The 12801-nt window shown below is 52.1% G+C and overlaps 1 protein-coding gene across 10 annotated transcripts; it reads right to left on the bottom strand.

The window, feature by feature from the left end:
- Window positions 1–847: 847 nt before the first annotated feature.
- Window positions 848–9301, bottom strand: AMZ2 (archaelysin family metallopeptidase 2). 10 transcript variants are annotated; one of them, XR_008712776.1, is made up of 8 exons: window positions 8674–8870; window positions 7651–7933; window positions 6800–6973; window positions 6562–6690; window positions 3352–3515; window positions 1915–2091; window positions 1395–1529; window positions 848–1045 (listed from the first exon to the last, which is right to left on the bottom strand). XR_008712776.1 is itself a non-coding variant. In XM_055574969.1 (8 exons), exons 3-8 carry the CDS (start codon window positions 7931–7933, stop codon window positions 890–892), a joined length of 1083 nt encoding a protein of 360 aa, XP_055430944.1. In that variant the 5' UTR covers window positions 8658–8761; window positions 9208–9301; the 3' UTR covers window positions 848–889. The 10 variants fall into 10 exon arrangements, 8 of the variants coding, with proteins under 8 accessions (XP_055430944.1, XP_055430940.1, XP_055430943.1 ...); XM_055574969.1 differs by lacking the exon at window positions 1395–1529 and adding an exon at window positions 9208–9301 and having other exon boundaries at window positions 8658–8761; XM_055574965.1 differs by lacking the exon at window positions 1395–1529 and adding an exon at window positions 9208–9294 and having other exon boundaries at window positions 8674–8761.
- Window positions 9302–12801: the final 3500 nt, after the last annotated feature.

The raw sequence follows: 12801 nt of genomic DNA, 5'->3' as shown, positions 1-12801 counted from the left end.
GACACCAAGAAGTTGCAACAATCACCCACACCCCCTTCCCTTTTAGTACAAAAGCAGCCTGATTTCTAACTCTGCTGGGCACGAGTCCACCATCTTCTTGGTCTGGCTGGCATTCTGAAGCAAGTCACTATTCCTTGCCCCCAAAACTCATCTCTCAATTTGCTAGCCTGTCGTGCCAGCAAGCAGTATGAGCTCGGACTGGCTAACAATCGTGACACATTATCTGCAAGACCCCTGGCAAAGGACTCCGTCTGTGAAAGCTGTGAACACCGGCGTCCCCACAAGCACCAACAGCGGGGCAGGACAGGCACCCGCAATGCCGCCTGGAAACACTCCTGGGAGGAGCTCCCATGTGGAGCTGCTGAAAACTGAAGTGAGCTGTTGCTTCTTTCAGGGATCAGCTAACCATCAGCAAAGGAAAAAAACAGGCATAGCGGGCCCAAGGCTGGACGAGATTGCAGAAAAGCAGAAGGCATGTGAATGGAGGTGATGTGGCCAGGTCTCTTTCTAAAAACTGAGCCAGAAATCAACCCCCAGAAATGATGTTCCTTGGAAATCCTTTCTTAGGTCAGAGATGGCTATTTTCATAGGATCTGTTTACTTACTAATTTCTGCTGGTCCTAGCCTCTCATGAGACATAAACATATTTGAAGAATGGAAATGACATGCTTGCTCCCGCAGACCAGACTAAGAGAGAAGAGAGTTTTGAGTTTTATTCTAAATAAGCCATAGTTTAAAGTTCAGGAGCTGTTAAAAAACAACAACAAAAAAAACACCTCCACTCCACTGCCCAGACACAACACAGAATCCGTTTATTCCAATGAAGTACTCCAGCCAAACGAAAGCATGATGTGCACGTGTTTATTTGAATTACTCCTACTGAAGGTCCTTATTTCTGGAGAACAGCCAGGCATCTTGTGACCCACTCCCTCCACTCTTTAAAGGCTTCCACAGGTTTTGGCAAAGTTACCAGCTCCTCACGACTGTGTTTTGGAGTAACTCTAGGAGTGTCAGTGGACTCGGCATCAATCCACCTGACCAGTGCCTGGAAAATCAGAGAAGAGACGCATCTTTGAACAAATCACAGCAGAACAGACTCAGGCACGAGAAAAACCAGATCTCCCAAATCATGTGATCTGCATGGGTGACTGATACCACCCACGGAGATGTTCCACCTGATAAGAGTTGGTCGTGAAGGAGAGATCATGCTCATCAAAGAGTGTGCACCAGAGCCACGCCCGCTGTGAGCACACGGGACAGTCACAGGACACACGGGACAGGAGATGAGAAGGATGACACGGGTGTTTGAAGGTGGGAGGACGATTATTTTCTTTTCTCAACTTGCCACAAGTTCCACGAGGCACTGCAGTGTGCATGGGGACGTGTGTACACACCTGAAGTTAAGTGTGCACACTGGGCTGGCAGGCACACACACGTGCACACACACGTGCAGACAGGGACTGCAGTCACCCGTGTGGGTGGCCATACCCACGCAGGGATGCCGCATACGCTGACATGTTTGTGGGCACCTGTGGACATAGAGACATTCTTGCCTCCTCAACACCATCCGTTCCTCCCCACGAATATCACACTGCTGCCCCACATTTGGACAGATAAACCACCTCCACATAGTTCTAGTTTTTAAACATGAACTTTGCTCTTCAGCATTTTACTCTGTTCTGCAAAGGCAAGCGCTCTGGCCCTAAACAAACAGCAAATGCAGAAACCTCTTCACCAGGTCTCATTGGGGTCCAAGCATAAGGCAAGTCAAAGCTGTTAAGATTTTCTTTGCATTTTTTTTAAACCACAGCATCCTGCTTACCTCTGCTCTAACTTCCTCTGATAAATCACCTCCAGAGAAGGGCCTAATAGCAAATGGTCGCTTGCTCCTTAAGTAACCACTTCCCCACTTACTTTGTACCGGTCTCTGAGCCGGAAGCCGACGGCACTCTGCAGCTTGCGTAAGCAGATGGGGCAGAGGTCCAGCGGGCGCCGGTCGGCTTCCTCCAGGTGGTTGGAGCCTTGCATCAGGCAGGCGAGCCACTGGCAGTGCCGGAGGCCAAAGATGTGTCCGATCTCGTGGGTAAGAGTCTGCAAGACAGCCACACGGAGGCGCCCGCGTCAGCAGCAGCAAGGCGATCTCCTCCAGAAGCAGATCCACAGGAGCCCGCTCTGCGCCGCTCCTCGCGGGGGCCTGCTTGCTGGCCCCTCACTTGCCCATGTTTCCCGCCCTCCTCTCTGTGCTCCACTGCTTCCCCAGCAGGTTCTCCACCTCCCTCCTGCGGACACCACAGATCACACCATGGCAGGGCCGGGGGTCAGGGGGTGGTCCTATGCACTAGCCTCCCCGCCTCTACCCCCTGGATGCTAACAGCACCCCCTCCCCAACTGTGAAACTGTGACAACCAGAAGTCTGCAGACTTGTCCAATATGCCCTGGGTGGCAAACTCGCCCTGGTGGAGACCACTGTTCTAGACGGGGGACCCGCTGAAACTCAGTTCTGCAGCCCTTCCCCCAGACGCCGGGGCAGCAGGGGAGGGGAGGGGCTCTATCTGCATGATGACAAGCAGTCAAAGCAGGGAAGGCACAGCTGAGCCCCACCCCACACCGTCACAGTCAAGACTCTGCTCCAGCTTCACAGCCAGCGTTCTGCACCCACGGTTCCCCGGGCCATGCGGGGTAGTGGTACTTACGGAGTCAGAGAGACACCTGTGTGAGTGGACCCTCGCGGCTAAAAGCCATGCCGCTTAAGGGCCAGCTCTACTTAGAAACCATCGTTCCATCAGGTGGTGTTCTCGACCCCAACACACAGCCCTGGTGAATGCGGAGAAGCCCGTGTCTCCAGCCATGAAGCAGACAGACACAAGGAAACAGGATTTCCCGAGCAGGGCGGGGCAAGCGTCAGGACAGGCAGCATGACCATAAGCTGCAGGAGGTGAGCCCGAGCCCCAGGGAGGGAAGTCTCGGGGAGGGAGCCAGCAGAGGCCCGAGGGAGGCCTGTTCTCCAGGAAGGGAAACCAGGGTGCGGGGTCCTGCAGGCTTGGGGGCTGGCGATGGGGCAGCCTGACTCGATGACCATGAACTCTGGAATTAAGCTAACAGTAAGGAGGTGGGTACAGCCAAGGCTCTGTGTTACAGGACAAAAAACAGGCCCAGATGCTGTACATGTCAGTATGAGAGTGTCCCCATTTAAATTGTTTTTATTGATAATTTCAGTCAAGCGATATCCACCAAAAGTGTATAAACACCACCAAGTCACTGACACAGCAACCCTCAGGACTGGGGGTGTATAACGTCAAAGGACCCCGATCTCTTACAAGCCACTGCTGGCGCGCCGCGCGAGCCACGCACCTTGCACGAGCGGAGCAGCAGTACACTGGTGGCCTCAGGAAGCTGGTAGTCATCGAACACCGAGTAGTCGCTCGAAGACCTCCTCTCCAGCTTCCTCAGCTCGCCTTTGTAGTGTGAGCTGTAGAAGTCCGTGCCGTACCTGGCAAAGCTGAATATCCCCACACCTGGGGGAAGACGACAGGCAGCACAGGGTGAGACGAAGGTTCTCTCCTCTGGGGGAACTACCGGTTAAGGCCCGCTTGGGCACCTGGCCGGGGCATGCCCGCAGCCCCCCGGGGCTCAGGGAGGTCTGCCCAACAAGGGGACTTCTGCCCCAGGTTCCTGAGAGTCTTCTGCTGTCCAACCTGCTCTGCTCTGTACAACTCAGAGGTCTTGAGGTCCAATTCTTCAGAAAAAGAAAGTTCCAGAGAGTTTGTTTTCTTTTTCCCCATAAAAAATTTTCTCAGGAATTCCTTGGCAGTCCAGTGGTTTAGACTCTGCACTTTCACTGCTAAGGACCAGGGTTCAATCCCTGCTTGAGGAACTAAGATCCTGCAAGCCTCGTGGGGCAGCCAAAAAAAAAAAAAAAATTTTCTTAAATTGCCCCAATCAAGTATTCCAAAAGGAGCAGCAGGGTTCAGAACCACAGGCGCTCACACTCTCTCTGGAAAACTGTGGGAAACGGGTCTCTGGGCAGGCACGTCCCTAAGGCGCCTGTCCTTCCCTCTTCCCTCTGCCCGCTGCTGCCCCCCAACACCTTGGAGACCACACTTGGACCCCACTTTCAGACTGAAGAACCTCCCCCATCCTCCCATCTGTAAACAGCACGGCTCTCTCTATGGCTGGCACCCGTGACCAGAACAAACACGCCTGTAACTGACTTCCTGTGACACTTCGGCTAGTTTCGGCCATCTCCCTACGCGGAGAACACACACACACAGCTCACGCTACAGGGGCTGACTGCTGTACAGTCCAGCTGGTCTACATGGTCTCTTTCATGCAGGCTTCTCTTTCAGTTGCTAGTTTGAAAGTAATACGGAACTTTTTTGTTAAGGAAATAAATTCACAGTTAAGTTTGTCAAACCTAAATTTGATGCAAAAAGAATGCGCCTCACCCTACCTCCGTATTTGAAATATAGGGAAGAGGGCATTCTAGAAGTTTAAAAAAAACTAAACCTACTCACTCCCAAGTGACGTCCTTTGACCAAACAAAAGTTGGCACACTTCACTACAATACCTTTCAAAGTACAAGTTGCTTAGTCCTGTCCGACTCTTTGTGACTCCATGGACAGTCCATGGAATTCTCTAGGCCAGAATACTGGAGTGGGTAGCCACTCCCTCTCCAGAGGATCTTCCCAACCTAGGGATCGAACCCAGGTCTCCTGCATCGCAGGCAGATTCTTAACCAACTGAGCCACCAGGGAAGCCCATAATACCTTGAGCAAGAAAATTTTTTTTCTAGTAATCCTACAAATACATTATTTCCTTTAGTAATTAAATATCTCAATTTTAAAACACCGATCTTTATAAACCTGCCGAGAACAAAGTCACCTGCAGTAAGGAGACCCCCTCACCGCAGGGCTCACCCACCCTGCTCCCTCATTACATCTTCTCTCACGTCATGCAAAATTTAAGAAACTTATTGGAGAACAAAAAAGCAGCAGAAACACTTGGGGAGAATGCTTCCTGACCTCCTCAAATGCTAAGATAAATTGGTTAACAATATCTACTTAAAAATTGTTTAAAAATGTTTACTGGTTCTGTTTCTCTCAGGTTAATAATAAAGGATTTGTCTCATACAACTTTTTGGTTCACTCTTTTTTTTCCCGATAGAAGGCTCATACAAACACATCAGCAGGGCAGCACTGACCCCGGCCTCTCAAGAGCACTAGGGGGTCACGGCGGGGGGGGGGGAGGGGGCACTTGCTCCTGCTCAGCTGCTCAGCCGTGTCCAGCTCTTTGCAGCCCCGCAGACTGCAGCCCGCCAGGCTCCTCTGTCCATGGGATTGTTCAGGCAAGAAAGCTGGAGTGGGTTGCCATTTCCTCCTCCAGGGCATCTTCCGGACCCAGGGATCTAACCTGCATCTCTTGTGTGTCCTGCACTGGCAGGCGGATTCTTCACGGCTGGTGTCACCTGGGAAGCCCCGTGGCTTAGTGGGTGTAGGGCTGAGGGACTATAAAGACTACAAATGGAGAACGAGAACGAAGGAAGGGCAGAAAAAGAGGCCCCACAGCATCCTGGGCCCCAGATCCGACGAATGGGGAAGAGAGGGATCTGACAGGGAGAAGCCCTTGGTAGCGAGAGCTCCCTACCCTGCCACCCTGGGGCTCACACACTCCAGATTGACAGTCTTTCTGTGAACCCTGTGCTCACACAGCCCAGCCCCTGCTATCTGTTCCTGCCCCCAGAACGCCAGTGGGCAACCATGCCCCTCAGCTCAGTGGACTTCTCCCCTTCGAACCTGTCTTAGATCCTGAGGGATGTAGGCAGAAAAACAAGAGCAGAAATCGAAGGGTGGGAGAAGTGGAGAGAAGGCAAAAAAAAAGAAAAAAAACCCAAATAGGCAAATATATGACTTCCTTATAGAGCCTTTTCGTCCCCAGTGTTAAACGGCAGAGTTCCCTGTGAGTCACAGTTAAGCTTATTTCAAGTCAAAGACCGAAGCTGACCATAAATAACAAAACGTCTGTTCTGAGACACAGGATGTGAAGCGCACACTTATAAATCAGTGCACAGCGACCTCATCTAAAGAGACAACTACAGAAAGAGCTGAAAAACAATTAGCGACATTTCTGCTTCCATTAATGACAGTTCAAATATCCTTATTTAATTCACCTTGTCACTGAACTAACTACCTCCATTCGCCATCTGTTGCACTGAAAGTCTACATATGTGCCAACCATAAGTACACACTTTCTACGGATCAGCAATTTTATGTAAATGATCTCAAAACAACACAGTGAAACAGGTATTATTAGCTCCAAGGTGGTGCTGGCAGTGAACGGCCAAGCTGGGGGAAGGGGAACGGACCCAGATCATCAGGGTCTATCCAGAGCATCCTTTCCACCACGGCTCGATGCTGCACCAGAACTACTACAAGGCCTTCACATCTAAACTGCAAATTGGAAGGGGAAAAAAACTGTAATTGGTTGGAATTTTTTCTCTTTCAAAATCTTCACAAAGAGTCTCAAGCTGAGCAAGTTTCTACCAACAATGTCAAAAAGGAATACCCTCTGTCAAAGAAGCCTGTCCAAAGACAAAATTCCAGGAGTCTCTTGGGTAAAGATCGATCATAGTTATTCCCACAACACAAAAGGCATCTTCGGGTTTCTTCTTTTTTAAGAACGTCAGGATCTGCCCTATTAAAAAAAAAAAAATTATGTTTAAGATATATTTGTGTGTGTGTGTGTGTGTGTCCATATACCTATATACTTTACTCAATTCAAGCTGTAAGGCTGCCCAGTTCACCTGCATGAATCTGAAGGTTCCGTGTGCTATCGTTGATTCTAAAGGAACATCTGGTTGCAGAGACAGGAATCGGCTCTAGGAGTTTGACTGTCAACCCATAGAAGAAGGCTTCACAGTAGCCCTTGAGCCATTTCAAATATTCTTCACTGATACTTCTGGTGTTTCCCAGCAATCCTATGACAGATACAGAAGAAAATTTAAAGAGAGATTTGGAGATGATCAGAACGGTCTTTACTTCAGTCTACAGTTAGAAATGTGGGATTAGGAACAAACCAACTCTAGATTTTCAATACATAGTTACTGTTCACTAAGGTGAACACGGATGAGAGAGAAAACCTGACTCCCTGGTGGTTCAATGGTAAGGAACCTGCCTGCCAACGCAGGAGACACAGGCTGGATCCCTGGTCTGGGAAGATCCCCCAGGCCTGGGAGCAACTAAGCCCATGTGCCACAGCTACTGAGCCTGTGTTCGATAGCTCGGGAGCAGAGACTACTGAGCCCATGTGTTGCAACTACCGAGGCTCACATGCCCTAGGCCTGCGTTCTCCAACAGGGCGCCACAATGAGAAACTCATGCACTGCAACTAGAGAGCAGGCCCTGCTTGCCCCAGCTAGAGAATCCAAATGTGCAGCTACGAAGAACCAGCACAGTCAATAAATAAGTAAAATTTTTTGAACAAAATAAAACCTTCTCTTTCAAGGCAGTTTGGTTACCAAACTTCCACTGTGGGAACGAATGTCAAAAATGATTATAAAAACTGCCCACTTGAATGAGACGGACAAGGCAAACCGCCCACGGCAACAGCACCATTACAAACCCAAACCCACCCCAGCGTACTGGCAAGACGCACCAATGCACTGTATGTAAATAGTCTGCTTCTCTGGAGAAGGGCTCTTTCTGTGAAGATCACTGAAAAACTCTTCAAAGTCTTGCGGAGCCTCAGGATGGGAGATTATCCAGTCCGATGGTGAATGCAAAGTAATGGGTCCAAAGAGATCACTGCGTGGCTGGAAGGCCTCGTTAAGCAGGCGCTGCTCCCCGGGGTCCAACTGCTCATACTGCTTCACAAGCTCTGGGTTCTTTGAGATGAGGGCCGTCTTCAGGGTGTGTTCAGAGTGCCCTACTGTTTGCATCTGCCAGAAGGACACACGTGGTCACACGGACCATGCATATCCAAACTGGGGTCTTTACAGACATCACTTATTTCCCCTAGAACAGAATGACTGATTGCTAACGCCTGGGCGTCATCACCAGAGGACTGCCTGCTTCCACCATTTCTAATCAGTTTCTTAGGGGGACTTCCCTGGTGGTCCAGTGGTTAAGAATCTGACTTGCAACGCAGGAGATGCAGGTTCCATACAGAGTCAAGCATAAGATCCCACATGCCTCGCAGCAACTAAGCCTGTGAGCCACTAGAGAGTCTATGAGGCCCAATGAAAGATCTCACAGGTCGCAAGGAAGATATTGTGTGATGTAACTAGAGCCCAAAGGCAGCCAAATTAAAAAAAAAAAAAAAAAGTCAATTTCTTGGGGAGAGTATCTGAAAGAGTGTAAAGACAATCATGAGATTCATTCCTCCACCTCTTAGGGAACCTGCTCCCACTATAAACGTTCGTGGTCACCCTAAGACACGACCCGATTCCCTATTTCCTCGCCCTTTGGGTAATAAAGATATTAGGAGCTGACTCATGAGAGCCACATGAAACACATCCTTTCCCACGTGACTCAAAGACGTTCCCGACCAAAGGGAAGTGCAACTCATGTTAAGTCCTGCGTTTCTGTAACTTGGCTACAGGCTGATAACGGATCTCGGCCACTGAGGCGGTGTCACCCTGGGGAAGCCGTCAGGGGACCGACCAGGAGCCAGACTCACGCTGACAGGTCTCTTCCGCTCACACGGCGTCCCCGCCTAGAGAGGTCATCCCTCCGTGTGACCGGCTCACAGCTGCTCCCCGAGGGGTCTGGGTGAGGGAAGGAGAGAAACGGGACGTCAGCGTGCGGAGCCCGCCGCGCTGCCTAACGATGGGGGGGGGGGGGGTAGATTTTTAGCGAATGGCTGTCCCCGTTGAGGGCTGAACTCCGGGGTCCAGGGCCACCTCCAGAACGAAGCTCTCTCTCGGCTGGGCTCGCCTGGGAGCTGAGACGGGTCCTCACCGCTGCTGGAGGGCCCAGTCCCGTCCGGTCGGCCCACCTGCACCGGCGGGGCGGCCCGTCTGCGCCTGCGCGGGAGCCGCCGCCCTGAGGGGAAAACGGCGGCGTCAGGGGTCAGAGGCCGCCTCCGGATGCCCGGCCGGGCCCGGCTTCCCCGAGACGCCCCCGCGTCCGCCGCGGCGGCGGCTCCTCTCACACCCTCCCCCGCCTCCACCAGCAGGCGGCCCGGCCCCCAGTACCCTCCCGTCATCCTCACCCAGCCGGGCGTCAACGCCTCCCGCCCGCGGCGGCGGCCCCAGGCGCGTGCGCAGCGCGCCCTGCGCCGTGCCCCGCCCCTTCGCGCACTGCCACGCCCCCGCGCTCCCCGCTCCACCACGCCGTAGCACGCACGCTCCGTCGCCCCGCCCCTTTGCGCCCGCCACGCCCCCACGCTCCCCTCACGCAATGCCGTAGCACGCACGCTCCGTCGCCCCGCCCCTCCTCGCCCGTCACGCCCCGCGCGAGGCCGTCCCGCAGGCGAGGAGCCCGAGTACTGGTGGCCGCTGCTGCCCCTCCGCCGTCGAGCGAAGCGCGGTCGCGAGGGGGCGACCAGGCGCCGAGATCCGCCCCACGCTCCCCTTTCCGCGCTGCCGTCCGGGGACGCCGCTGTCCGGCCACGCCTGCGCCGCGGGGTCACCTGTTTGTGCGCGTGCCAGACTGGCCGTGGGTGCGAGCGGCGCCCCAGGCGCGACGAGTCCCCGGCGCGGGAGCGAGTCCGCGGGTGGACGCGCGGCCTAGGCGTAGAGGCGGCGTCCGAGGCACGCGACCCGGGCCGGGCTTCTCTTCCCCGGGACGCGCCCCTTGGTGGGACTTAAGCCCCGCAGCCTCAGAGTGCAGGACGGAAGGGGCAGCTCCGATCCCGAGGGCTTGGGTAGGCTGAAAAGGCGCGGGGTCAAAGTGCAGGCTCCCCGGCCCAGCCCAGTGCTGCCCATTCCCACGGCCAGCTCATCCCCGCGTCGGCATGTGCGGCATGTGCGGATGCTGTGCTGGCGGAGGCAGAGTGCTGCCAAGGAGACGGCCTGGCCGCATCCGCTCCCCGGCCCTTCCCCTTCGACTTGGGGGTCTCCTGTCGGCCTCCTCCTCCCTCCTCTCTGACCGGCTCTCTTCACTCTCCCTCCAGTTCGTGCGCTCGCAGCCCCTCTGTCCTGGCAGCTACCTGAAGCCCGGGAAACACCTAACCCTTTATAACCTTTTCCCCATACCTTTTTTCATACCTGTCCTAAAGGGGCGCCGTACTCCCGGCACCTAACCCCAGACATCCCTGCTGCCCCTTTTCCCTCCCCACCTTGCTTGGTGGCTCAGCTTCCATGGTAAAGAATCCGCCTGCAATGCATGAGACCCCGGTTCGATTCCTGGATCCTGGGTCGGGAAGATCTGCTGGAGAAGGGATAGGCTACCCACTCCAGTATTCTTGGGCTTCCCTTGTGGCTCAGCTGGTAAAGAATCCACGCAATGTGGGAGACCTGGGTATGATCCCTGGGTTGGAAAGATTCCCTGGAGAAGGGAAAGGTACCCACTCCAGTATTCTGGCCTGGAGAATTCCATGGACTAACCCATGGGGTCTCGAAGAGTGGGACATGACTGACTTTCACTTCACTTTCACCTCCTCCCCCGCCCCAGCATTCACTCAAAAATACCTCTAAATTCAGGTTTTCATTCCAAGCCCCTGTCCTGCCGCTGCCAAGTAACCTCTTGGAAGAGGTTCTCCTGATTAGAAATGAGTCTGTGTGCCAGTCATCCTTGTTGTCCAAAAAGAAAATTTGTAACAAAATTAGAAGGATAAAGAAATGCAGTGGCACTGCCCCCAGCAGGGTTTTGGAATAAAAGTTCAGTTCAGTTCAGTTCAGTCCAATCGCTCAGTCCTGTCCGACTCTTTGCGACCTCATGAATTGCAGCATGCCAAGTCTTCCTGTCCATCACCAACTCCTGGAGTTCACTCAAACTCACGTCCATCAAGTCAATGATGCCATCCAGCCATCTCATCCTCTGTCATCCCCTTCTCCTCCTGCCCCCAATCCCTCCCAGCATCAGAATCTTTTCCAGTGAGTCAACTCTTCGCATGAGGTGGCCAAAGTACTGGAGTTTCAGCTTTAGTATCATTCCTTCCAAAGAACACCCAGGACTGAGCTCCTTTAGAATGAACTGGTTGGATCTCCTTGCAGTCCAAGGGACTCTCAAGAGTCTTCTCCAACACCACAGTTCAAAAGCATCGATTCTTCGGCGCTCAGCTTTCTTCACAGTCCAACTCTCACATCCATACATGACCACTGAAAACACCATAGCCTTGACTAGACGGACCTTTGTTGGCAAAGTAATGGCTCTGCTTTTGAATATGCTATCTAGGTTGGTCATAACTTTCCTTCCAAGGAGTAAGCGTCTTTTAATTTCACGGCTGCAGTCACCATCTGCAGTGATTTTGGAGCCCCCCAAAATACAGTCTGACACTGTTTCCACTGTTTCCCCATCTGTTTCCCATGAAGTGATGGGATTGGATGCCATGATCTTCATTTTCTGAATGTTGAGCTTTAAGCCAACTTTTTCACTCTTCACTTTCACTTTCATCAAGAGGCTTTTTAGTTCCTCTTCACTTTCTGCCATAAGGGTGGTGTCATCTGCGTATCTGAGGTTATTGATATTTCTCCCAGCAATCTTGATTCCAGCTTGTGCTTCCTCCAGCCCAGTGTTTCTCATGATGTACTCTGCATATAAGTTAAATAAGCAGGGTGACAGTATACAGCCTTGACGTACTCCTTTTCCTATTTGGAACCAGTCTGTGGTTCCATGTCCAGTTCTAACTGTTGCTTCCTGACCTGCATATAGGTTTCTCAAGAGGCAGGTCAGGTAGTCTGGTATTCCCATCTCTTTCAGAATTTTCCACATAGAGGTAAATATTTGGAAATCCTGCAGATCTGAAATGTTTTTATTCTACCCTCATACCTGACTGAGGTATTTCCCTGGATTGGTGTGGAATTTTAGGCTGAAATCAGTTTCTCTCAGAACTGTAATAACTCTTCAATTTCTTTTTGATTCCAGTAATGTCACTTTGACTCCTCATCCTTGGTATGTTATTAATAATACCTGCTTTTTTGAGGAACGTCTTATGGTTTTCTCTTTATCCTTGGCGTGCTGAAGAACTCAAGTTTTTAAGTTTTTAAAGATGTGTCCTAGTCTGAGAGGTTTGCCCCATCTTCATTTTGTGGCTCACTCATTGGGCCCTTCAGTCTTCTTTTTTAAAAAATACCTTGTATATCTTTTTATCTTTTTTATTGGGGGGGGCGGTTTGCTGCACTGCCTGGGGGCTGTTGCATGCAGGCTTTCTTGTGAAGTGAATGGCTACTCTCCAGTATTCCCACCTGGAGAAGCCCATGGACAGAGGAGCCTGGTGGGCTACAGTCCTTGGGATCACACAGAGGCAGACACCACTAAGGTTTTCTCTAGTTGCCACAAGTGGGGGCTACTCTCTAGTTTTGGGGGCGCAGGCTACTCATGGCAATGGCTTCTCTGTCGCAAGGCACAGGCTGTAGGCGTGAGGGCTCTGTAGTTGTGGTACAGCAGCTTAGTTGCTCCATGGCATGTCGGATTTTCCCTGACCAGGGATGGAACCCATGTCCCCTGCACTGGCAGGTAGATTCTTAACCACTGGACCAGCAGGGAGGTCTGGGCCCTTCAATCTTTAGATGCTTATCCTTCCATCCTGAGATTTTCTTGTATTATTTCTTTATAATTTTCTTCCCTCCAATTTTTTTCCCCGCCCTGGATATGGGGATTTCAGGATGGATCCCCTAATTTTCTTTTCTTTCCTATTTTCCCA

The sequence above is a fragment of the Bubalus kerabau genome, chromosome 4 (assembly GCF_029407905.1).
Source record: "Bubalus kerabau isolate K-KA32 ecotype Philippines breed swamp buffalo chromosome 4, PCC_UOA_SB_1v2, whole genome shotgun sequence".
In the NCBI taxonomy this organism is placed as follows: Eukaryota; Metazoa; Chordata; class Mammalia; order Artiodactyla; family Bovidae; genus Bubalus; species Bubalus kerabau.
The sequence above is the reverse complement of the archived record's forward strand: the minus strand, read 5'-3'. Positions and strand labels throughout refer to the sequence as shown.

Bases quoted from the DNA above. Each gene is read 5' to 3' on its own strand.
- AMZ2 (XM_055574969.1), bottom strand. From the start codon at position 7,933: ATGCAAACAGTAGGGCACTCTGAACACACCCTGAAGACGGCCCTCATC. The intron at 6,974-7,650 runs GTGCGTCTTGCC...TATCTGTCATAG, and splicing joins TATTTACATACAGTGCATTG to GATTGCTGGGAAACACCAGA. The intron at 2,092-3,351 runs GTGCGTGGCTCG...GCTGTCTTGCAG, and splicing joins TGCTGCTCCGCTCGTGCAAG to ACTCTTACCCACGAGATCGG.